Genomic DNA, 24,367 nt, shown 5'->3' on the forward strand with positions numbered 1-24,367 from the left:
TTGCTTTCATAACAGTGATTATTTACAGACCATTTCTAGGGGATAACTGCAGTTCCTGGATTGCTCAGGATGTGTACTGTCTTTTTTAAAAAAAAATATGACAGAATATTTTCTCTAGACTTTTCAGATTCCTAGAATCAATTTATTAAAAGATGCATAGTTTTTAGATTATGCACATTCAGACAGTTGTTACATATCCTAGTGCAAGTTATTTATTAAACAAAGAAAAGCAAGTTTCTCTGATTCTGTTATCTATCTTAGATATTTCTATGGTATCTACCTGGCCCAGGATTATTTGAGTACAGGGACCAGTGGACAAAGTACGAAAGTCAGGAGACCCAGGTTTAATTACAAACTCTGATTCTGAGTCACAGTGTTACTTTAGGCAACTCAATTAACCTCTATGTGTGACAAGTACTCATTCTGTAAAAAGGGGATAATTGTGCTTACCCACCTTTGGAAAGAGCTTTGTGAATGTATAGAATTACTAAGTATCATTATTATAACAATAATATGTCTCAGTGACCATATATTATACACCCAATGTGTTCTATCTGCCTGTGCCAGTGAACTGTAACCTCTCTGAAAGAAGTTATTGTTCAGTTTGGCATAAATGAGAGAAATGAAATCAAGGACATTATTATTTTAAAACGCTCATGCAATTGCCTATTATTCGTCATACCACACATGGTCTACTAGAGCCCACCAAATTCCATTCTATTATATTATGAAGGAAAAATATTTCACAATAATTATGTATGATCAAGTTACACAGAGATATTACATAGCAGCTTTCAATAAACAAAATCAATTAAATCTATGCTAAGTCTTACAATGTAAATTAGATTCTTGAAATTATATTCTTTTATGGAGATTTTAAGATACATTAAGTCCCAAATAAAGACAGGACTTAGCTAAGTATACTTCTTTAATGTTCCTAGAAAACTATAAGTAAAATTGTATCAGTTAAGTATAGAAGGTAATAAACATGTTTTTTTTCTAGTGGATGTCATCTGCCTTGATCATTACCACACAGCAAATCTGTCCACTTAATATAACATGACTCCTAGTGATACCTTACTTCTGAAAAGGAAAACTTGACACTCCTCTTTAAAAAAGAGCCGTTTGATCTGTACTTTATGTAACAGAGAGATACTTAGTGAGAGACAACTTCTAAATTGTCTGGGTTGGCAAACCTAGGACTGTCAAGAGATCAGCTGAATCTCCTTAATTGGTAGAAGCAAATTTGCCTAACCTATAGGAATCATCTAGTTTAGTGAACTATTTTATGTGCTAAGCTTGGCTAAGACCACTAGATATATGAGAAGCTATGATAAGAGTACATGAAGGATTTCCTTCAGTAAAGGTGGAAAGTAAACACTATCTTTGTACCTTTAAAGGAAAAAGGTCATAAAGCACAGAATAAAATAGTGGTTAAATGTTGCAGAAAAAAATCCATCTTGAGTTACACTTAACTTTGAAACCGGGTTCATCTTGCCCCGAGCCAGGAATCACTTGAAAAAAATATATATGTGAGCAACCTAATTCATGATAGCATTCTTCACTGTAGCATAATTTGTAACACAGTTTAGCTGTATGCTGCCTATTTCAAAATTTGGTGCCGTCCCTACACAATAGGATGAATCCCTGCCTCTTCTATGTGCAAAAACAATTTTTCTTAACATTTTCACTGATAATACTGAAATCAATGGAAGGTATGAATGTTCAGAACCTTTGAAAATCAGGCCTCTTATTTGGGTGTTTAAATATGGATTTAGGTGCATTACTTTAGGCATCTCAGCTTTAAAATGTTGAACTACGTTCGTAGGTTGTTGATTAGAGAGAGAGAGAGAGAGAGAGAGAGAAAGAAAACTGCCTTTTAAATTTTCTGCTTTTGTATGTATCCATTACATTTATGTTTTTTTTAAACAATGAAGGAGAGAAATAATTTTGTGATTTTAATGAAATGCAGATTTATTCAAGAGGTTGAAACAAAGCTTTTTTTTTGGTATGAAAAGCTTTTGAAAAACCTAACGTTACATGACTGATACATACACTCTGGGGTTTGTTTTCCTCTGCATAATAATGCCTACTGTCAATGGCAATTATGCATACAAACATATGGAAAGAAGAACTTATTTATAACTTCCAAGTTTGAACATTTTTATATACTAAGCCAGGTTTTAAGGTAAGACGATTTTTTAAATTATTAATACAATCAAACACACTGTTCTTGGCACTGTACTATAACACAAATAGTCCCTACGCCATTAATTTACAGTCTAGTGGTACAGATCCTGTGAACACTTACAAATATTAGTAACTTTACTCAGGTGGATATTAACATTCAGTTAAATGGAAGCACTTGGTGAATAAAGTTATTATTATTTGTATTTTGTAGTAGTACAGGCTCATTTCTTATGTGAAATCTGGAAGAGGTAAGTCAAAGGTGATACATGACCAAGGAGAAGGGGTGAAGGCTTAGCAAACTGAAAGTGACTGGAAATAAGTATGGAGAAGAGTGGAAGAAAAATTAGTGAGGCATCAGTGCTGCAGTCATGGGCATAACTGAGGGGTTTGGTGGACATAATAAATTCCAAGATACAGGATGGAATGGAGTTGTGATGCCTACAGGTAAGGAAAAGACATTTGATCTTTGCATGATAGACAAGTCAGTGGAGGGATTAAAAAGAAAAGAGGCATCAGGATCAGATCACTGGGTGAGAAAAAAAAATTACAGCACCATTTTGGACAAACTAGAGTGGGGAAATAAGAGCACGAGAGTGATGTGACAGAAGTCTAGAAGACAAGAACTGATTATATAAGCCAACAAAGCTTTATACAATACCCTTTAAACCATCTGGAATCAGGTTTATTATTTAACAACATACAATCATAAGTGCAAAATTACATTAACTCTAGATTGAATTTTCAGAATCATAGATTAAGATAACTCTTCTTTATTCTCTGTGATCAACAGATATCATCTGTGATCCACAGATACCCAAGTGTTCTGAAGGAACTCAAATATAAAATTGCAGAACTACTAACTACTTTGTAATCTATCATTCGATCAACTTCTGTACCAAATGACTGGAGGATAGCTAATGTGACACCAATTTTTCAAAAGGGCTCCAGAGGTGATCTCGGCAATTACAGGCCGGTATGCCTGACTTCAGGACTGGGCAAGCTGGTTGAAACTATAGTAAAGAACAAAATTGTCAGACAAATACCTGAACAAAATTTGTTGGGGAAAAGTCAACATGGATTTTGTAAAGGGAAATCATACCTCACCAATCTACTAGAATTCTTTGACGGGGGTCAACAAGCATGTGGACAAGGTGGATCCAGTGGATATAGTGTACTTAGATTTTCAGAAAGCCTTTGACAAAGTTCCCTCACCAAAGGCTCTTAAGCAAAGTAAGCTATCACAGGATAAGAAGGAAGGTTCTTTCATGGATTGGTAACTGGATAAAAGATAGGAAATGAAGGATAGGAATAAATGGTCAGTTTTCAGAATGGAGAGAGGTAAATAGTGGTGTCTCCCAGGGGTCTGTACTGGACCAGTCCTATTCAACATATTCATAAATGATCTGGGAGAAGGGGTAACAGTGAGGTTGCAAAATCTGCAGGTGGTACAAAACTCCTCAAGATAGTTAAGTCCCAAGCAGACTGTGAAGAGCTACAAAAGGATCTAACAAAACTGGGTGACTGGGCAACACAATGGCAGATGAAATTCAATGTTGATAAATGCAAAGTAATGCACATTGGAAAACATAATCCCAACTACCTATATAAAAAGATGGGGTCTAAATTAGATGTTACCACTCAAGAAAGTGATCTTGGAGTCATTGTGGATAGTTCTCTGAAAACATCCCCTAAATGTGCAGCAGCAGTCAAACGAACAGAATGTTGGAAATGATTAAGAAAGGGTTAGATAATAAGACAGAAAATATCATATTGCTTCTATATAAATCCATGTATGCCCACATCTTGAGTACTGTGTGCAGATGTGGTCGCCCCATCTCAAAAAAATATATATTGGAACCAGAAGAGATTCAGAAAAGGGCAACAAAAATGATTAGGGATATAGAACAGCTTCCATGTGAAGAGAGATTAATAAGATTGGGACTTTTCAGCTTGGAAAAGAGACGACTAAGGCCGGGATATGCTAAAGGTCTATAAAATCATGACTGGTGTGGAGAAAATATATAAGGAAGTGTTATTTCCTCCTTCTCATAACACATGAACTAAGGGTCACCAAATGAAATTAATAGGCAGCATGTTTAAAACAAACAAAAGGAAGTATTTTTTCCACACAACGCACAACTGGTGGAACTCCTTGCCAGAGGATGTTGTGAAAGCCAAGACGATCATAGGGTTCAAAAAAGAACTAGGTAAGTTCATGGAGGACAGGTCTATCAATGGCTATTAGCCAGGATGTGCAGGGATGGTATCCCTAGCCTCTGTTTGCCTGAAGCAGGGAACGGGCAACAGGATGGATCACTTAATGATTACCGGTTCTGTGCATTCCCCCTGGGGCACTTGGCATTGGCCACTGTCGGAAGACAAGATACTGGGCTAGACGGACCTTTGGTCTGGCACAGTACGGCCGTTCTTATGTTCTTACCCATGATATGTAGTTAAAGTATATATACACAGCAAGCTGCCTTGGTGACAGTAGATGACATAAGCTGCACAATTTTCCCTACAAAAGTAGTAAAACTTTGACTGACCTTCTGCAAATTTTCCCCAAGAAGTGACTCAGTCCTACAGTTCTCCCCTTGCCAGCTTCCTGCATCTCATTTCATATGTAGAAATTGCATCTGCATTTACCTCTCACATGGCAACAGCTCTTCCAAATCCCTACAATGCACAGACCTACTGAACATAATTCAAAATTCAGTTACACCCACTTTCCTCATGTTATTCACCTGAAAATTGATCAATGTTCTAAAAGTTATCCCTCACCATTTTCAATGGCCAATCTCCCCTCACAATACCAACAAGGAATGTTAGAGACAACAAGAAGGGATTCTTCAAATATGTCAGAAGAAAAAAAAAGATCAAGGATGGTGTGGGTGTGCTGCTCAATGGAGAAAGTTAGCTGGTAACAGAAGATGACAGGAAGGCAGAGCTGCTCTGTGCCTACTTTGCTTCGGTCTTCTCACAAAAAAATAACGTGATCGGGCAACTAGCAAAATTACAATAAACAATAAAGGGGGAGGGATGCAGATCGGGATAAGTAAAGAACATGTCAGTGATCTTCTGACCAGTTTGAATGAATTCACATCAGCGGGTCCTGATGCTATTCACCTGAGGGTACTGAAGGAATTAGCTGAAGAAATCTCAGAGCCACTGGCAATAATATTTGCAAACTCATGGATGACAGGAAAGGTCCCAGGAGACCGGAAAGAAGGAGCCAGGGAACTACAGACCAGTCAGTCTGACTTCAATACTTGGGAAGCTACTAGAGAAAAGTATCTTATTATTTTCCCTTCTGTTTTCTGTGTTAGTGTCTTGTTTTGTCTGCTAGGAAACAGGATGGGACTTAAACAACAGCCCCAGACCATCTCAACTAACATTTTCTCTTCCCACAAAAAAGAAAATTACCACCTAAGAGACTGTCAGACTTTTTTTTGTTTATAAAAATTCTCTATAGCTAAAGGGAAAGGAAATAAGTGACACTGTTAAAATGAAATCCTCATTTTATACTTCACATTTCAAATACTTTAATTATTTGTTCTTCTTTAATGAAAATTAAAAAGGTTTTGAATGGTGTTTGCAGACACAGAACTAACCAGGTTGAGGCCTCTGGTCTGACTATACTAGAAATCTCCAAGAAACCTTGTTTAACCATTTAGCGTTGCAGTGTGACAGGGTAATGTTAACACATTTGACTCTCTGGGCCCATTTAGTCTATTGAAATTTACTCAATGGGGAAGGTTCTTTCAACTGTATAATATATACAACATAGTTAAGTAAACACAAAGCTGAATAATACCATACATAGCAGCCTCAAGTACTTCTATTTTTTTCTCAAGGACTTCATGTTCTTTACAGGCTTTCTAATCAGGCAAGCAACACTGCATAGGAAGAGTGAGCATTCCTTGGAAGAACAAATAGCAGACTGCTACCACAGGGCTTTTTTCTTTTTTTTTTTCATCCTTAACTCCCTTCTGCATTGCCCAAGTTCTGCATCATAATCTACATAAGAGCAATGGCTAATAGACTGATTATTGTTACACAAAGCAAAAGAGGTATTCTGATCGCCACTCTCAGATCATTTTTTGCAGGATACCCAAAGAGACTATCTGAGAAATATCTGCTACTGGCACGTTTCTTCATATTGTTCTTATAGGGAATAAACATTCTTTTTTTTACGCTTAACAGGCCTCTCTGACACAAATTAGTTTTCACTTAGACAATGTGCACAATACAGAAGAGAGTTTACAGACTACACATTAAAACAAAACCTTCTTGGTTTCCAGAGCTGCTTTGTCACACTTGGATTCTATGCTCTAAGGTATTGTTTAATTTTAATATTGACAATGAAAATACAAATCAAAATGGGAGTTAGTTTAATGGCTTCACAGATAAACGGGAACTGTAATGAAAATAATTAATAACCTTCTTTGACAACACATTGATCTTTCCATCTTCTAAGCATGATGTGTCTGTCTGACTTTGTCAAGTGTCAGCTCCTGAATATACATTGATATTAGAAACTTTCAGAATAAGGTAGACCTCATACCAGATAAAAAGATGTAGGACATAGGAATTCAGCACCCTCATTTCTACCCCCGTTCAGGCCTCTCAGGTGGCTGGGGAATGGGCCTTTCAAACCCTGTCCTCTCAATGATACTTTGGGTGGCACATTATTAAAATAAATTGCTCTTCTCTCTGCAGTGTCCTAGCAAAGGGTGTTCCCATGCGCCATATGTAACAGACCAAATGCAACATTACTACTGTCGGCTGCAGCAGGGCATTTGGAACAGAGCTCTTTTGTTTCTGGTCACTGCTCAGGGATCTCCTCTGCTTCCCCAATTGAGTTTTTGTGGGACTCTTTCAAGGGCTTGAAGAGTCTGCCTGTGGAAAGGCCTCCTCTTCCCCTTCTTCCCATACTCTTGATATTGTTACTGAGAATCATGATTTCCTCACCTGGAAACTGGTATCTCCAAATCCTAGACTGTGGTGTCGTGAGTGCTTGGAGTATAATCAGAGTGAAAATTTTGTCTTCTACTCTGCATCACTTATTTCTTGTACTCTGGCAACTCTAGATGTTATTGTCCCTCAGATTAGAGATCCAAAATCCTGAATCATCCAAAAGATTTCCTTTCCTCTTCTTAAAATCTCTTGGATAGTACGAACCAGGAAAGGGAATGTTTTACTCAACATCAGAGTGTCTCCGTTGTATTTACACAAAGTACACTTGTTCAGATTTTCAAAAGAAGTGCAGAGGTTTTAACCACAGATCTTCCATTAAATCCCAATCACCAATCATACCTATTAGGAGTGCTAAACTTTTGGAACCACCTAGAACAGGGGTTGGCAAACTGCGGCACGCGTGTCAAAGGCTGCACATGAGCAGATTTTTACTGACACGCTGCTGCCGCCCCCACTCAGCCTGCTGCGTGAATGGAATCTGAGGCCGGCAGTGGGCTGAGCGGGGCCAACGGCCGGGACCCCGGCTGGCAGAAGCCAGTGGATGGAACCCCAGACCGGCGGCAGGCTGAGCTGCTCAGCCTGTCACTAGTCTGGGGTTCTGTCCGTTGGTGTAGTGTATTAAATTTCTCCCCATAGGAATGTGCTACTTGAAGAGCACCAGGACTGGCAGCCGTAAGTAGTACACCATAAGTGGCACATTCCTACGGGGAAAAATTTAATAAACTACTCTGGGGTAGGAAAGGTTGTGCCTCCCCAAACAGCTGGCCCACTTCCTGCCCCCTGACTGCCCCCCTCAGAACCATCCACCCATCCAACCCGCCCCCAGCTCCTTGTCTCCTGACCGCCCCCTCCCGGGACTCCCCACCCCTTTCCACCCCCCCGGATCTCCCCTCCATCAAAGTCCCCCTGTTCCTTGTCTCCTGACTGCCCCGACCCCTATCCACACCCCCGACCCCTGACAGGCCCCCCAGGATTCCCACGCCTACCCAACCACCCTGTTTCCTGTCCCCTTACCATGCCGCTCAGAGCATCAGGACTGGCAACTGTAAGTAGTACGCTGTAAGTAGCACATTCCTATGGGGAGCAATTTAATACACTACACTTGGCCCCGAGCAGCCCGTGGGAGTTCTCAAAATATGTTCTCTCACCCTTTATCAAAAATTACACTACAATTAGCTTAAAAACTTGAAAACTTAAAAACTTTGTTTGTATATTACAATAATTGTTAAAAAAATGTATAATGTTAATAAATACATAGGTTTGATGAAACAAAGTAGTTGTACTTATGTGCCTGTGCTTAATTTGTGTTTTCGATGATTTACCATCTAAAAAAATCTTGCATGTCTCACACCTCCAAAAAGGGCATCTTGCACCCGCAGGGGGTGCATGCACCCCAGGTTAAGAACCACTGCACTAAACTGATAAGATCTGCATTTTAATTTAATTTTAAATGAATCTTCCTTAAACATTTTAAAAACCTTGTTTACTTCACATACAATAATAGTTTAGTTACATAATATAGACTTACAGAGAGAGACCTTCTAAAAACATTAAAATGTATTACTGGCACGCGAAACCTTAAATTAGAGTGAATAAATGAAGACTTGGCACACCACTTCTGAAAGGTTGCCGACCCCTGACCTAGAAGTTTTCTAATTCCTCTTCGACCCTAGACCTCCACCCTACGAAGGGCCTATGTTTCAGGAAACCTACCTTTAGGAGTGCCTAATCCTTCTATTCTGTTCACATTTTTATATTATGCATCCAAGTTACTGTAGGACAAGTAACTGTCCACATGCATTCTACTTCTGGTGATCCACAAGCAGTGAGCTCATGTCCACAAATGGGTGTTCAGAATAATGAAACAAGGACTGCAAGAGATCTCTGCCAAAGCAGGTGTCAGATCTGGAGCCCTCTATCAACGAACTCTGCTGGGTACAGATGTGAACTGTTCCACAAATCTCTGAGATTGGAACGCCTCTTAGGGAAGCTATGGAAGCCATTTGTGCTCTGGTGAAGTGGCTTAACTGAGGTGCAAGATGGTGTGATCCCCTGAGAGGATGATGAGCCGAAACAGCTACCAAGTAGACTCTTATGAAGTGAATGGAAAGTCCCAAATACTTCAGGGCAACAAGTAATCTAAAATAATGGCTACTGGGGTCCTGAATGGTAACAGGTGCTTCTGTATACCCCAGACAGTCTCTTCTATTTTGCTGCATAAGTCAGTCCAGTGGAGTCCTTTCTACTACAAGCCAGAACGTTTTGAACTTCTGTGGAGCAGGTTCTGTCTGTGGCCATCACCACACCAGCATCTAGTTTGTGAGTTGCTACAATGTTGTGTCCCTGGGGGGGCAGGGGGTTGAATCTGAGCTTTGGCTTGCATGAGAACATCAGCATGAGCTGGACACATGATTGGGGGCTGAGTTGACAGGGTCATGAGGTCAGAGTATCAGAAATGCCTGGGCCATGCTAGGGCAATCATTATCATCTGGGCTGTATTGTGTCTGAGTCTTCTCAGGGTCCTCGGTATTAGTGAAGTATGTGGGTAAGCCTACATAAGCCCTGATGTCCAGGGGATGAGGAAGATGTCCAGCAAAGATCCTCGGTTGAATTCTCCTCTGGAGCAAAACATGGTTTTGATCCATGACAAACTGGTCTGTCCTCGGCTGTTTGTGACAATCGGGGTTCAGATATCCAGGGAGAGAACAGAAGTTCTGATCTCCAAGAATAAGTAACTGAATCAACCAATTGAGAAATGTCATTTGTGAAAGATGTCTCCTAATACTGAGGCTTTGAATGACCACTCAGAATTGTCATAATATTGTCTGTTAGGGTGTTCTGCAAACTTGGAAAATGAAGGGCCAATAGTATGATCTGATAGCTGATGCACCAGTCACACAGCTGGATTGCTTTCTGATACAGTGGTGACGGGCGTATTCCATCTGCTTGTTGATATCATACATTGTTGTAGTATTGTTTGTCGGTACTTAGACTCTGGTCACTTGAAGTCTGGACAAGAATGCTGTGCATGCTTGGCGAACTGTGCTTAGCTCCAGGATATTTATATGGAGATTCATTTTTGGGGAGACCAAAGCCCTTGTGTCTGCAGGTGAGCCAGATAAATTCCCCATTCAAGAGTGGATGTATCCATTATTAGAGGTAGTGCGGGCACTCCACTGCATCTTCCATCAAACTAATGGGAAAGAAGACTTTTTGAGAAAGTGTGACCAACCTATCCATGTGGTGTCTGCCTGGTAGATATGCTTATCTCAAATATCCTTTCATGGAGGGACGGTGAACTCTGTCAAACTACTTCCCCTCGGTACATAAAGTTGTTTGTCCCATATGTCTAAAATACATCCTAAATGATGTATTTGGGTGAGCCTGACGTTGAGTGATGAAGTGAATAGTGAGGAACTTGTCCTGTGGTAGGTAGGACTTCACTACTGTGGAGTCTAATACTGCCCCTATTTACTTTATGCTTGGTGATGGACTAAGAGTGATTTTTTGTCTGTTGGCTCTGAGACCTAGAGCAGTGAAAACTCCAAAGTTTATTTCTAGAGGATTTTTCACTTATAAAGCAACCATCCCTGAAGAAGCTAGTCACTGAGATATGGATAAATCTGTAACTCTTGTCTACTTAGTGAGCTGGCATGACCACCAGAAACTTGATGAATACACTTTGAGCTATGGAGTGTCTGAAGGGAAGCACCTGTAATCATAATGAGACTTTCCCATGAGAAGTCTGAGGTATTTCCAGGGGTCCGAGTGAACTGCTATATGGAAATAGGCATTTTTCAAGTAGTCTTGAAGATCCAAGGTAGGGATTATAGAGGTAGAGTCAAGCATTGTGAAATTGAAATGATAGATGAATTTGTTATTCATCTGTGTAGAACGGAACACCAGCCTCTTTTCTTCACGAGCAAATAATAAGAGTAAATCCGCGCTGTGCTAGAACTCCAGAGGTACTTCTCCCCACTGCTCCAAGATGCAGAACGAAATCTACCCCCTTTCTTAGCAATATCTCATGAGAAAGGCCCCCGAAGAGTGATGAAGGAGGGTGAGGGGGTAGGAAAGAAATTGATAGAATATTCTTTGTTCAAGATCTCCAGGCCCCACTGAGGTTATTCAGTTCTGGGCCTCTCAAAAACAAAATTCCAGAAAGGGAAAGAAGAAAATAGATCCTGCTGTTCCATGTGGCTCTCAACAGCACTGTCTCACCTGCTGATAGAAGTTATTGTAGGTTGTGTGGAACTGAAGGACGCAGTGGGCCTTCTCTAGAACCTCTACCTCTTCCTTGGAGCCTCAGATAATCTTTGTGGGCCATAGTAGTAGGAATTATCTGCCTGGGATAATTCTGAGGTCTGTGTGGTATTCTCTAGGTGACTGGGGGTGTACATCCCCATAGAGCATAAGGTGGCTCAAGAGAGCTTTAATATATGCAGAGCCTAGCGAGTATGGGTATTGAAAAGATCATAGTGTGAAGGGTTGGATCACAGAAACCCCCTTGGGGACTGCCACCTGATGTGCCGAGACTACCCCTGAGCCTGTTTCCCCTGGCAGCTTGGGACTTCAGTGCCCTGCCTGGTTTAAGCCAGACATGCTAGCCTGCTGCTAACTCAAACCCAGGTCTGAACCACTTCCCCTAACAGCTGCAGGCTTAACTGAAAACAGTTTAAGAAGTGTTCCTGCCTCCCTCATTCTTCTCTTCTGCAAGAGCTTCCAGGTGTTGTGACTTGTAGGTATAACACGAGGAATCAGCCATTAGAAGGAGGTTTGGGGTAACTGTTGAATATACATGTTAAAAATTTGCTCATTTTTTGGTTTGCTGGTAGTTCTGAAATATTGAATAAATAAATTTCAGGTGAAATTAAACATTTAGTTCAACTCAAAACTAAATGTTTTGTTTAGTTTGAGCATTTTTTTAACTTATTTTTTTCAATAAAATTGAAAGAAGGGTGAAATGAAAACATTTTGAATTTTAAAAAATGAAATGTTTATTTTGAAAATGTCAAAACAAATTGCTTGGACTTTTTGGATTTTTTTCCCCTCTCTGCACGAACAATTTGGTGAAAGACATGAACTCATACAAGTTTCTGGAATTGACAAATCTGAATTTTTTGCCAAAAATTGTTTCAGCCAAAAAAATTCACCCTGCTCTACTCATTATTTCAGTGCAATTTAATGAGAAAGAATACTGTGGTCTGCAAGGTTCATAGTTTAATAAACATGGTTACTATTTGTTAACTAAAAATACAATTTGATAAATCTTTAACCAATAAGACCTGTGTAGGTCAAAATCAGTTTATTAAAATTTGAGAAAAATAGTATGCATCTTTAAGAGGACATAAGAAAACATTACGACATTGAGAGGTTCAATAATATCAAAAACTGATTTTCTCTGCAGTACTAACAGCAAAGTTGCAAGCGATTATCTTTCAGAAAAACAACAGCTCTATTGAAGTATAGCTTTGGAAACTGTCATATGAGTAAGCTGTAATGAATGTTCCCCCTACAGATCTAGGAGTACCTAACAAGCAGGACTTGTTATGTCACAAAAAAAAAAAAATAATAATTTATATACGGTAGCCACTCATTGAGCAGACTTCCAGTATTTCAAAAGCAGAAATTTTTAATCAACACAATGGAAAAGGGAGCTAAATCCTCTCAAGTAAATTAACACTGCACATATCATGCACTATCTACTCTATGTATGCCATATTTAAAAATATAGATCTAAAAATCTCCATTCAATCTTTGATAAAGAAATGACTTGCTTTTTTGTTATAAAATGTCTAATTCACAGTATTGGAAAAACATTACGATTTATACAGTGCTATGAAAACACACACAGAATTGATAACTAAAAGACAGGGTTACTTCTCCCAAAACTTTCCAATCTATGTTAATAGCTTGATGAATGATACTTGTAATGATCTGGGATGTACTTAAAAAAATAAAAACTGATATTACCTTGTGAAAAAAAAAAAGAGAAAGAACAAACTTACTATTGTTCTTTTAAGACAATGTTTCTCAGACTGTGGGTCGACCTCAAGTGGGTCATGATCCTGTTTTAATGAGGTCGCCAGGGCTGGCTTAGACATTCTGGGGCCTGGGGCTGAAGCCCGAGCCCCACCACCGGGGCCGGAGCTGAAGCCCAAGGGTTCCAGCCCTGGGTGGCGGGGCTCATGTTACAGGCCCCCTGCCTAGAGATGATGCCGTCGGGCTTTGGCCTTCCCGCCCGGGGTTGTGGAGCTCAGGCTTTGAATATCCCCCCACCCGGGGCAGCAGGGCTCAGGCTTCAGTCCCTCCTCCTGGGGTCATGAAGTAATTTTTGTAGTCAGAAGGGGGTCATGGTGCAATGACATTTGAGAACCACTGCTTTAAGAGATGGCGATGAAATAAAACTGAGTAGTGGAGAAAAAGCACAACACTGATGCAGCGGGCAAAGCAACTAGCAAAGGAATGAGGAAAAAAATGAACTGGCCGCTGAGACACAGATTCAGATTGAGAATCTAAGGAAAACCAGCATATATAGTATAATCTCACTCTTATAATTTGTATTCCTGATACACAAAACTCAGCCTGTCACCATGTGACTTTAAGTACCATCTGAACAACACCATTAGATGACTTTGAGAGTCAAATTAATTGTAAATGAACACTCCTACACCATTCAGAGACTGTTTTTTAAAAAAAAACAACAAACATCAGCCTTTGCAACACAATACAAGAAAGATGTGGAACAATTACAAAAACAGAAGGCTTTTACCAGCGTGAGAGGCCATAAGTATTAAAGATCATAATCAACAACTTGGATTACACCCAGAAACAAATGGCTATCCATGATAAAGTATGGAGTATTAGCAAAATATCCTAATAGAGATATGCTACACTGAAGAGGTGAGTCTCACAGTGATGAATCAAGTATGATTCCCATGCTGTTGACTTAATTGACAAAAGTTTGGCAAGCACCCACTGTATATGGCACAGCCATCACCCAGTTTACAGCATCACTTCCTTCTTTTGTGGATTAATTTTAGCTAGGTCAGCCCTCATCCATCCCTATGGCCACCAGACACTGGAAAGGAATAAGAAGAATCCAACATCTGGATTTGATTTAAAAAAAATATAGAACTGAGTAGCATAACTCACTTGCCAAAGCTTTGCAACCTAGTGCCTACTACTTAGGCGCCTAAAACCATATTTAGGCACTTAAATAAAAGTAGCCCAATTTTCAAAGGTGCGAAACAGTTGCAGTTCCCACTGACTTCATTAAGATGTGCAGGTGCTTAGCACTTCTGAAAAATCAGGTCATTTATATTTGGGGGCCCAAATAAAATTTTAGAACCTTAACTATAGACACTCTTATTTGAAAAGTTTGGACACTTTCTCTCCCAGAAGCTGTACATGTACTCTGAACACGAAGAGATAGCAGAAGAGCAACATTAGAATTTAACATGAGAGATCCTATGGAGATAAAAAGTAATTACTGAGAACAACCCATTAGTTCCCAAAAATGAATGTATGAACACCCTCCAATCCACCCTGGATTCCAAACTGGGAAAACTAGTTCCTCTGGACTGCAGCCAGCCTATTGTTCTAGATTGGACCCATTTGAATGGCAGACCATCAAGGTTGAGGACACTTGATGGCTTTCCCATTGTTAGTCTTTTCGGTAGGTGTAAGGATTTCTTGTCCCAGCCCATATGCTGCAAAAGTGAAGGGTACTGCACAGGCTGCAATCAAAATGGCATTCACAGAACAGAATGGAGTTGACAGATTGTTATAGATACATACAGGCATATAGAAATCCATTACACTCGGTCTGATCCTTCTGCCCTTTTCTTTCAGTAATATTTTAATACAATAGTGTGGCTGTGGTTATTTAAACTCTCTCATAATATAGAGAAAAATGCAGCCTATAAGCTTGACAAATATGGTCTTTACCCTACAAGATTAATTGTTTATGTGGCAATAAATGAAGTCTGATAAAATATAATAAAAGTAACTATGATGGTCAATACCCACAAATATCACCACAATATACTCCACAGTCTTCCTATGATGAGCGCATGGATGCTTCCCTGAGAACATGCAACACCACTATTTATGCACAAAAGTAAAGCATGGATAAATTAATAATTCCTCCAGCTACTATGGACTAAACGCTAAAAGTAGCATTGTTAATAAATGTATAAAGCATTTGTAAAACAAAACATATACAAATACATCCATATTTATAAGAAGTAATGTATGCCAATTGAATCTGAAAATTAAAAATGAGTGAGAACAGAGATTTTTATATATATATATATAAACACACACACATATGTATATCTCTCTCTCGATATATATATAGATATATATATGAATGTAGCTTGGGTGAATGTGAGTGACCACTATGTCACCAATGGCGGGGGGCAGAAGGGGGCAAACAGTGTGAATCTAGGGATTTTGGCAGGAAAGGCTACTTGAGCCATGAGAGGTGTCACTGTGCAAGGCAATATACTCCCCACTACATTTCTGTAAGCTAGAAAAACTATTAACTTCAACAATTTGCATAGCCAATCACTATTTTACTCATAGTGCTTTCTGCAGGAGTATGACAATGCTGAGAAGCCTCTCAATTTCTAACTCTATGCCCAGTTGAGTTTAAATTAGTCATGCTATGTCTTCATATATAGAGAAGAAACTCTTAATTGTGATATTATATGTAAAAGTCTTCTGCTGCTTAGATTGAGATGTACAAGAGGCTATGCTATATAATGAGGCGGTAAAGTGGAATTTATCTTCCCTGGCTTCCAGTACTACTGTTGCATGAAGAATTTACAGAAAGGAAAGAAAACAGGAAATTTCTGTGATTAATGTTTTTTGTTTTTATTAGAATGATTACATGACAAGCTTTTCAGAACTACTGTGTTAAATTTGGAAAAGTACTGTTTAATTGCAATTGATTTTTATGATAAAAAGATCAGAAGATTAAAGTAGTTTGAGGTTTGTTCATACAAAATAAAAATATATATATCTCTTTTGATACCATGGACATAGGGTATATGCCGGAAACTGTTTTGGGGACTATTTTAGAGCTCTTCTATTTTATTATTAGAGGTAGCAGGCATATATCTGAAAGTTCAATTGATTGACCTACATAGTATGTACATCAGATTATTAAGTGTGCTATTTAATGTTAGCTTTCAATTAAAATAAATGTAAATTGTTAGTTACAGACATTAAAGTGCCATCAAAATTAAAATTTTCATTTAATAATACAAACCTTTACTAGCTTTGTCTAAATGTTGCAAATCTTCAACAAAATTCAGGACATCAGGATACTTCTCCTCACATATTTCAACGAGAAAATGGAGCAAAGTTGTTTTCTGATCTGCTGACTTTGTGTCCTTTAACTAGAGAAGTAAAAAAAAAAAAATATATGTTGGGAATGAGAATGGTTTGAATTATTCTTACATTCAAAGTACTTTAACAACTCTGAATGTTATGAAGAGAAGAGCCAAGCTGTTAAACTGATGCAGCTTTATGTAAGCAAACCGTAACATGATTGATTGGCTGTTTTTGTTGATTTATTTTGGTTGGTTAAAATTTAAAGTAGATTCTAAATACTGACTAGTTTAACACTTATCTACCAAATATTTGTTTTTTTCCAATGAAAAGTAAAGGAGTATGCTAAATTATGAAATATGAAGCTCAAAACACTTAAGCTGTATTTAAATGTCTTCAGAAATGCAAGGGATGAAATATATTAAAGCACAAGAATGGTATGCGGTTACCAAGATGTTTGTAATTTTTTTTAAATGAAAAGAAAGATTCCAATAACAAACCTATTCATTTCCAATCTTGAATAATTATCTATAAAAATACTGCTCCACATTGGCTATTTACATAAGCATATTAACACCTACAGATGTGAATCCATGTATAAGCTCTTTTGCGCTCCTTACTGGTGGAAAAAGTTTCTTCTTAAGCATCATTTTAATTTGGGAATAGGATCTGCCTTAAGGCTCAAAAGAGACCAACTGAGTCAAAATTTTGGTAGCCTATGAGGGTCCCCCTCCACACACACACAATATATATATTTAGCATATATTGATCCAATTGAAGTGCAAATGACTCAGTGTCCTTAAACCATGTGCTCTACGATATACACTGGATGCATTAAAAAAATTAATTCCAGTTTTAGAGATATTACCATTTTCAAACATATTCTGACAATGAAGGATGTCATTAGAACTGGTATTATCTATAAAACCAAAATGAACTTTAAGTGTGCCCACTGTATATAAATCACATTAGTTTTCAACTCTGTCTGACAAGAAATAATAATCCAATTCACAAAAAGATGGGTAGTTAAACTATGTATTTACAGAACAAACAGTATTCAGGAAATTCCAGCTAAGGCATAGGTTAACTCTCTCCTAAATCTAAATTGTTTGTTTTTTTTAAAGGAGGGATATTAACAATTCAGATGAAAGAAATAAACTCCATTAGCCCATAAGTAACATTACATGATATGGATGAAATTCTGGCCCTATTGAAGTCAATAGGAGTTTTTTCCATGGAGTTCAATGGGGCCAGAATTTCACTCATGAATCTTAGAAAAGGATAAACAAGCACTGTCCCTGGTCTGTTTCAACTGATTTTTCCCTCGCATGAGCCAAACACAGAGACTTCACTGAAGCCAAATGTTAATGGAATCATAGAAACGTAGGGTTGAAAGGGAGCTTGAGAGATCATCTAGTCCATACCCCGCACTGAACAGAAACAAGTATACCTAGGGTATGACTACACTGCAACTAAACACACGCAGCTGGCTCATGCCAGCTGATGTGGGCTCACAGGGCTTGTGCTGCAGTGCTATAAAACTGCAGTGTAGACATCTGGGCTTGGGCTGGAGCCCAGGGTCTCGGACCCCACAATGGGGGAAGGTCCCAGACTCCAGAACCATGGCTATTTTTTCCCACCCACCTTACAGTAATTTCATGTAGACTACATTTCCCTAGTTTGCTTATGAGAATGTCATGTGGGATTGTGTTAAAAGCCTTACTAAAATCAAGATACATCACATCTACTGCTTCCCCACTATCAACTAGGCCAGCAATCTTGTTTTAGAACCCTGTCATCCTTCAGCACACATTGCTTCTGTGTTAAAGGGAAGGAACCTGAAATCTAATATGTAAAAAAATTTGTAGTTGTTTCAGGTACTATACTTGACTCTGAGGAACTTTGATAGTTTTTTGGTTTTACAATTTGTCCATCTGTGAAAGACCAACTCAAACATGAAAAACCAAGCAAATAACTGACTATAATAGAAAAAATAAAACGAACTCCACCGCACCTCATAAAGTTGCAACAAAAATTGTATTAAGAACCTAATCAATTCTCAATAGAGACAATAGCAGTGGAGGACATTCCACATCTCACAGGATATACTTGTTATTAAGAACTGAAGTACACAAAGTTTTCAAAGTATAAAGCTTTATCTCCAAAGTCTTTAAGCAATGAAAAGTGAAATGAAGAATGAAAACACTATACTAAAAATCACACTTTTTCCTATGGGTGTTAAAAATAGCAGCAAAAATTATTGTAATTGAAACATTAGAATACAAAAAATCCACATCAACTATGGTTTATTTTGTGCATTTGATTATATCCTATATAGTCAGTAGTTTTTCCTGTTTGTGGTGTTCTTTCACACCCCAAAGGGAAGAACAATGTTTAAAAAAATAGGAAAGTAACTTTTTAAAAATGACAACATATGTTGAAAGTGTCCCTTTAATTTCTTTTGAAAACCATTTCTTAATGAAAATATGTCTGCAGACAAAACTCACACAGACAGACAGACAAACATGTCCAGGCATGTGTAGATCTAAACTAAAATACTAGCTTAGTTCCAAACAGTTTTGCATCTTTGCATGTTGAACCTTAGAGAGAATGTATATAGTACAGGCACAGAACCAGTTTTTAAAATACTTTAAACTCAGTTATTTTTAATTAGCCTAGAAACCACTCTTTATTAAGAACGATACATCTTCAAATTTGCACATTTTAAATCATCAAAATTGTACCGAGGCTCAAATCAAAAATGTTTCTTAATTTGGTTACAGCACAAAATATCATTGTTTCAACAATGCATAATGGTGTGAGTAAGACAGCAGGGTGAAGAGAGAGAAACCCAGTTACTTACCTGTATTGTGATATATTACACATCTATTCCATGTATGAGTGTGTGAGGTATGTGCCCCAATGGGTACTTCACTTCAGGTGTGCATCCCCCTCCTATGCTCCTTTGTTCTGAGATATTCGGTAGCAGAGTCAGTTTGGCCTGTGCCTGGGTCCCACATATTCTCGAGCCCTGTACTGAGGATACATAGAGCTGTGCGAAGTGAAGCACCCCGAGTTCCTTCTCTACTGCCAAGTCCCGCAGAGGATACTCCAAAGCTGATAGCAGAGAGGGTGGGTAGTGAAGCACCCATAGGGAGAAGAACTCCAGTTATTGAACAAGGTGAGTAACTTCTCCTTCTTTCTGTGTAGCATCCTTTTGGGTGCTTCACTTCAGGTGACTCCCGAGGAGTATCCCTACAGGAAGGAGGGTGCTTCAGAACAGAGTCTAATATTGAAGACAGAACTGCATTGCCAGCTGCAGCATCTGATCTAGAGGCATGCACCAAAGCACACTGCTTGGAAAAAGCATATATTGAAGACCAAGTGTGACATGGGACACATGCCTCTTGTGACCGCCTCCTGTTGACTGGGCGTGAACCTGCACGCTCTCTCCCCCCGGTGACCCATTGGCTGTTGCCCTCGTCAGTCATGTCTTCAGTGGCTCAGCCCTCCAGCTAAGTCACATGGTCAAAAGCATGAATGAAGAAACTCCTTCTGGGGGAAAAGGTTCAACTGTGCCCTTGGTAATGTCTGCAGCCCTGTCTCTGAGCTCAGTTCTCAGGCCCTTCTGAGCTAGCTTTAAGTCCATGTCTGCCCTGGTATAGAGTAGTGCCCCCAAGGCTTTCTCCCTGGAGACTAAGTCATTTAGCAGTTCTCTGATGTCCCATTAAGTCCCGCCCTTCATTTGGGCCTCTAAACAAGAATTATCCCCTTCTTGGGGCTTTGGCCACTCCACCAGTGGCCAGCGGGGGGACCTGGCCCCACCAACTACTCCAAGTCCTAACCCAGGGACCATATAAATAGCAGCCATGTGCTGCTTCCTGAAATAGTTGCTGCTCCTATTCACTGGGCCACTTCCCATATACACCTTTCCTCCTCTTCAGTTCTCTGTCTGTTCCCTGTTTGAACAGGTTCTCTCCCAGGCCTTCTTGCCTAGAGAGTTTCTCAGTCTCTGTCCTGATTTCTCAGGGTCTTCTCTCAGGCTTTTTTGCCTGGAGAGCTTGTAAGAAGACCTGTCCCTGCTTGAGAAAGGTTTCTCCCCAGTATCTTTACTTGTGGAGTTTCACAGCCTCTTCCTCCTTCTTTACCCTTCTGGTCCCAGCCAGCAACTGAATTACTCAGGTCCTGCAGCTCCTTTTTTAAGTGAATCTGCTGGATTCTGATTGGCTGTTTCCTCGCAGCATTTTTAGGTAGACCTGGAGGACTCATCTTCACTGCCCCTGTTCTGTGGTGGAGTGTGGTAGGACTCCAAGGTCTCCAACAGGGGGCCTCAAAGGACCTAGTACACACCGTCACAAAAGGTTATTGCTTTTCAAATTTCAGTAATTTGAACATCCTTGAGTAATGACATAGAAATAGATTGTGACCTTGTAGTAAAGGACTAACACTCTCAAAGGGGGTTGAATGTGGGCAGAATCATAACATGAAATAATACACCCCAAGATCCATGTTGAAAGTTTCTGAGTGGAGATTGTGAATCCTTTGGATCGGTCACAATTGAAACAATAGTCTGGGATATTTTCAGAATGGTTTGGTTCCATTTAGATAGAAGGCAAATGCTCTTTTGACACAAAAGATACAGAAGACAGCTTCCTGTGTAGTCTGAGGTGGTCTCAGGGGGTGAAAAAAAACCTGGAAGATGAATGATCTGGTTAATATGAAATTAAAAAAACACTTAGGTAGAAACTTAGGATTTGGTCATAATGAGACCTTTTCCTTGAAAAGCATTGTAAAGTGCGAACCTACCATTAAAGCCCCCATATCTGGGGGGAGGACTGAGAAAGGCATACTCCATGCAGCAAGACCTCGCATATACAGTGCATGCAAAGTCATGCCACATGGAGGACACCATTTTGAAGAACAGGTCTTCTGCAAAACTGGACGTGTTCAGGGGCCAAATGGAATCATGCCATTGTTTGTCATGACCTTGATGGACTTGGCTCTCATCAGTGGAAAGAAATGAATGCAAGCATTGCCGAACGCTCACAATTCTAAAAGGTTGATGTGAAGACAACTCTTGGAGAGACCATTTGCCCTGATGGTATGAGACCCTAGATGCTCCCCACTCCCAAAAGGGATGCATCTGATGTTATAACAATGATAGGAGTAACAGAAGAACGGGACTCCCCCATGCACATGTGGAGGGGTCTTCCTGTCAATTGAGTGAATCCAGAATCTGACGAGGAACAAACATCTGCTTTTCCAGATTGTGCTTGTTCAGTACATAAAAAGCCCTGAGCCATCTCTGGAAGCATCAAAGATGCAACTTGGTGTATTGGGTTATGATGGTAAAAGCTGCCACCTGACCTAATAGCTGGAGACAATTTCTTGCTGAGGTTTGTGGACTTATCTGAATATTTGAAATGAGATTTTTTTTGGGGGGTGGGGGGTAGGGTTATGAACCTGTCCATAGGTTGGTAAGCCCTGGTTGTCATGACATCTAGAGAAGCTCTTATGAAATCTATCCTATGTATAGGGCTAAAAGAGGACTTTTTGAGATTGAGTTGAAGACCTAAACTGTGGAATAGAGACCTTGTCATCTTTACTGCTGATAAGCCTATCTTTCCAGAGGTTCTAACTAACCAATCACTGAGATAAGGGAAAACAATTATCTCCATCCAAGCTATAGCTATACCTGACGCAACAAAAGTCTTCAGTACCAAATCAAGTTTAGGGGTAGTGTGGCTCTTAGAGGAAGCCTGAGGTGTTTTCACAGTGTAGGAACTACTCAGAGCCTCAGTAGTACTCCCTTTGGTACCTGAGGTCCCTGGAACATTATTCTACGTCAGTGACAGAAGGAGATCTAACACTCCTGCTCCTTTTGCTGGTACCTACAGACTTAGCATGCCAGGCTCTTGGTACTGCGGACATGGATGGAGATGCCACATCCCATGAAGTTTTTGGTGATCAAGATGCAGAGGTGGATGGGGTAACCAGCAATTGTATCCTTGGAGACTCTTGGTAAGCAGGACCTGGAGGTAGATGGAGGTAGAATAGAGACCTTGTCATCTTTACTGCTGATAAGCCTATCTTTCCAGAGGTTCTAACTAACCAATCACTGAGATAAGGGAAAACAATTATCTCCATCCAAGCTATAGCTATACCTGACGCAACAAAAGTCTTCAGTACCAAATCAAGTTTAGGGGTAGTGTGGCTCTTAGAGGAAGCCTGAGGTGTTTTCACAGTGTAGGAACTACTCAGAGCCTCAGTAGTACTCCCTTTGGTACCTGAGGTCCCTGGAACATTATTCTACGTCAGTGACAGAAGGAGATCTAACACTCCTGCTCCTTTTGCTGGTACCTACAGACTTAGCATGCCAGGCTCTTGGTACTGCGGACATGGATGGAGATGCCACATCCCATGAAGTTTTTGGTGATCAAGATGCAGAGGTGGATGGGGTAACCAGCAATTGTATCCTTGGAGACTCTTGGTAAGCAGGACCTGGAGGTAGATGGAGGTAGATGGGGCACTAAGCGTATCTGTTCTTGAAGGAGGGGCAGCTCTTACATATGGGAGTTTGACAAACAACGAAGGCATCAAAAGTGTCAGTCACTAACTAGGATAGATTCCTGGCAGGAAAATCAGCGCTTAAACCCTAGGGATCCCTGCATACCACAGATAAAGTCAAGAACAACCCTTTAATCAGGGAAAGAACAAAGGGAAAACGACAGACCCCAAATTAAACTATTTACAACTAAGCTAAATTAACTACCTAAACTACAATAAGGTATAAGCATGGCAGGCAGGCTCAATGCTCTGTCTCAGGCTGAAGGCAGTTGAGAAGATACTTAGGCCAGTTCACCCATGCAGCCCTATATAGCCTCAATATGGTACATGAAGATGTGTACAGGCTGAACTGGCACTGCTAATGAAAGTCTCCAAAGGTGCACGGGGCACATGCATACCTGAAGTGGAGCACCCATTGAAACTGACTACTCAAAGAAGGAATCCCATCTCCTTGAGGTGCAACTGGTGTTCCAAAATACCTTGGACCCAAGCTTCTACAGGAATTGTGATGCTCCTGACGGGAAAAAACATCATTGCCACCTTCCCTTAACCACGTATGTATTTCTAATGGACAGGAGGTTTTCCTATTAAGTAAGATGTTTTAATAGCTCTTGAATAATCTCTTTTGGTGTGTTCTAACCACTCCAAAGTCGTGCTATGAGCAGGATTTGATCATATTGCTGTGATACCATGTGCCAGTCTGATGGTAGAATCAGACACAGATGAACTGACAGTCTTTGTAGGTCAGAAAACCAATGATTCCATGCTTGAGATATTAGAATAATTTTTGCATAGTCTTGTTTCAACTTCAGAATCACTTTTGGAATGAGTGGAAATGCATATATCAAATTTGACCCTTAGGGTAACAGGAATGTGTCTGTGAGGGAAACCTGGACTGTGACTTGCTCTGGAACAAAACTGATGGCACTTTCTGTTCAGTTCTGACTTCTAGCAAAAAGGGTTAGGCTGTTATTCCTTCATGACTGGAATATGAATCTAAGAATGTTTTTGTTCAACAACCATTTGTGATCTTCCGGGAACCTTCTGCTAAGATGGTTTGTGACAATTTCTGCAACCCTGTGAGAGGAGAGGCCATAAGCAGGATTCCATTTTGGATGCAAAAATTCCAAAGCTTGATTGCTTCCTAATACATTAGGTTGGATCTAGCCCATTCTTGCTTATTCAGGTAGAATATGCTGACAGGTTGTTGGATCATCTGACTCTTGATGTGAGTTATGAAGCCTTGATATGACCAGTATATGACTTGAAGCTCTAGAATGTTTATCTTCAGAGA

General features: G+C 39.8%; 1 protein-coding gene across 1 annotated transcript in view; it reads right to left on the minus strand.

Annotated features, from left to right (window-relative positions):
* DIAPH3 (diaphanous related formin 3) overlaps window positions 1-24,367 on the minus strand; it is a 531,747-nt gene that overhangs the window by 191,251 nt on the left and 316,129 nt on the right. The window contains exon 22 of the mRNA XM_077806852.1: window positions 16,445-16,574. Coding sequence (XP_077662978.1) covers window positions 16,445-16,574 — 130 coding nt within the window. The remainder of the gene's footprint in view (window positions 1-16,444; window positions 16,575-24,367) is intronic.

The sequence above is a fragment of the Eretmochelys imbricata genome, chromosome 1 (genome assembly GCF_965152235.1).
Source record: "Eretmochelys imbricata isolate rEreImb1 chromosome 1, rEreImb1.hap1, whole genome shotgun sequence".
Lineage (NCBI taxonomy): Eukaryota > Metazoa > Chordata > Testudines > Cheloniidae > Eretmochelys > Eretmochelys imbricata.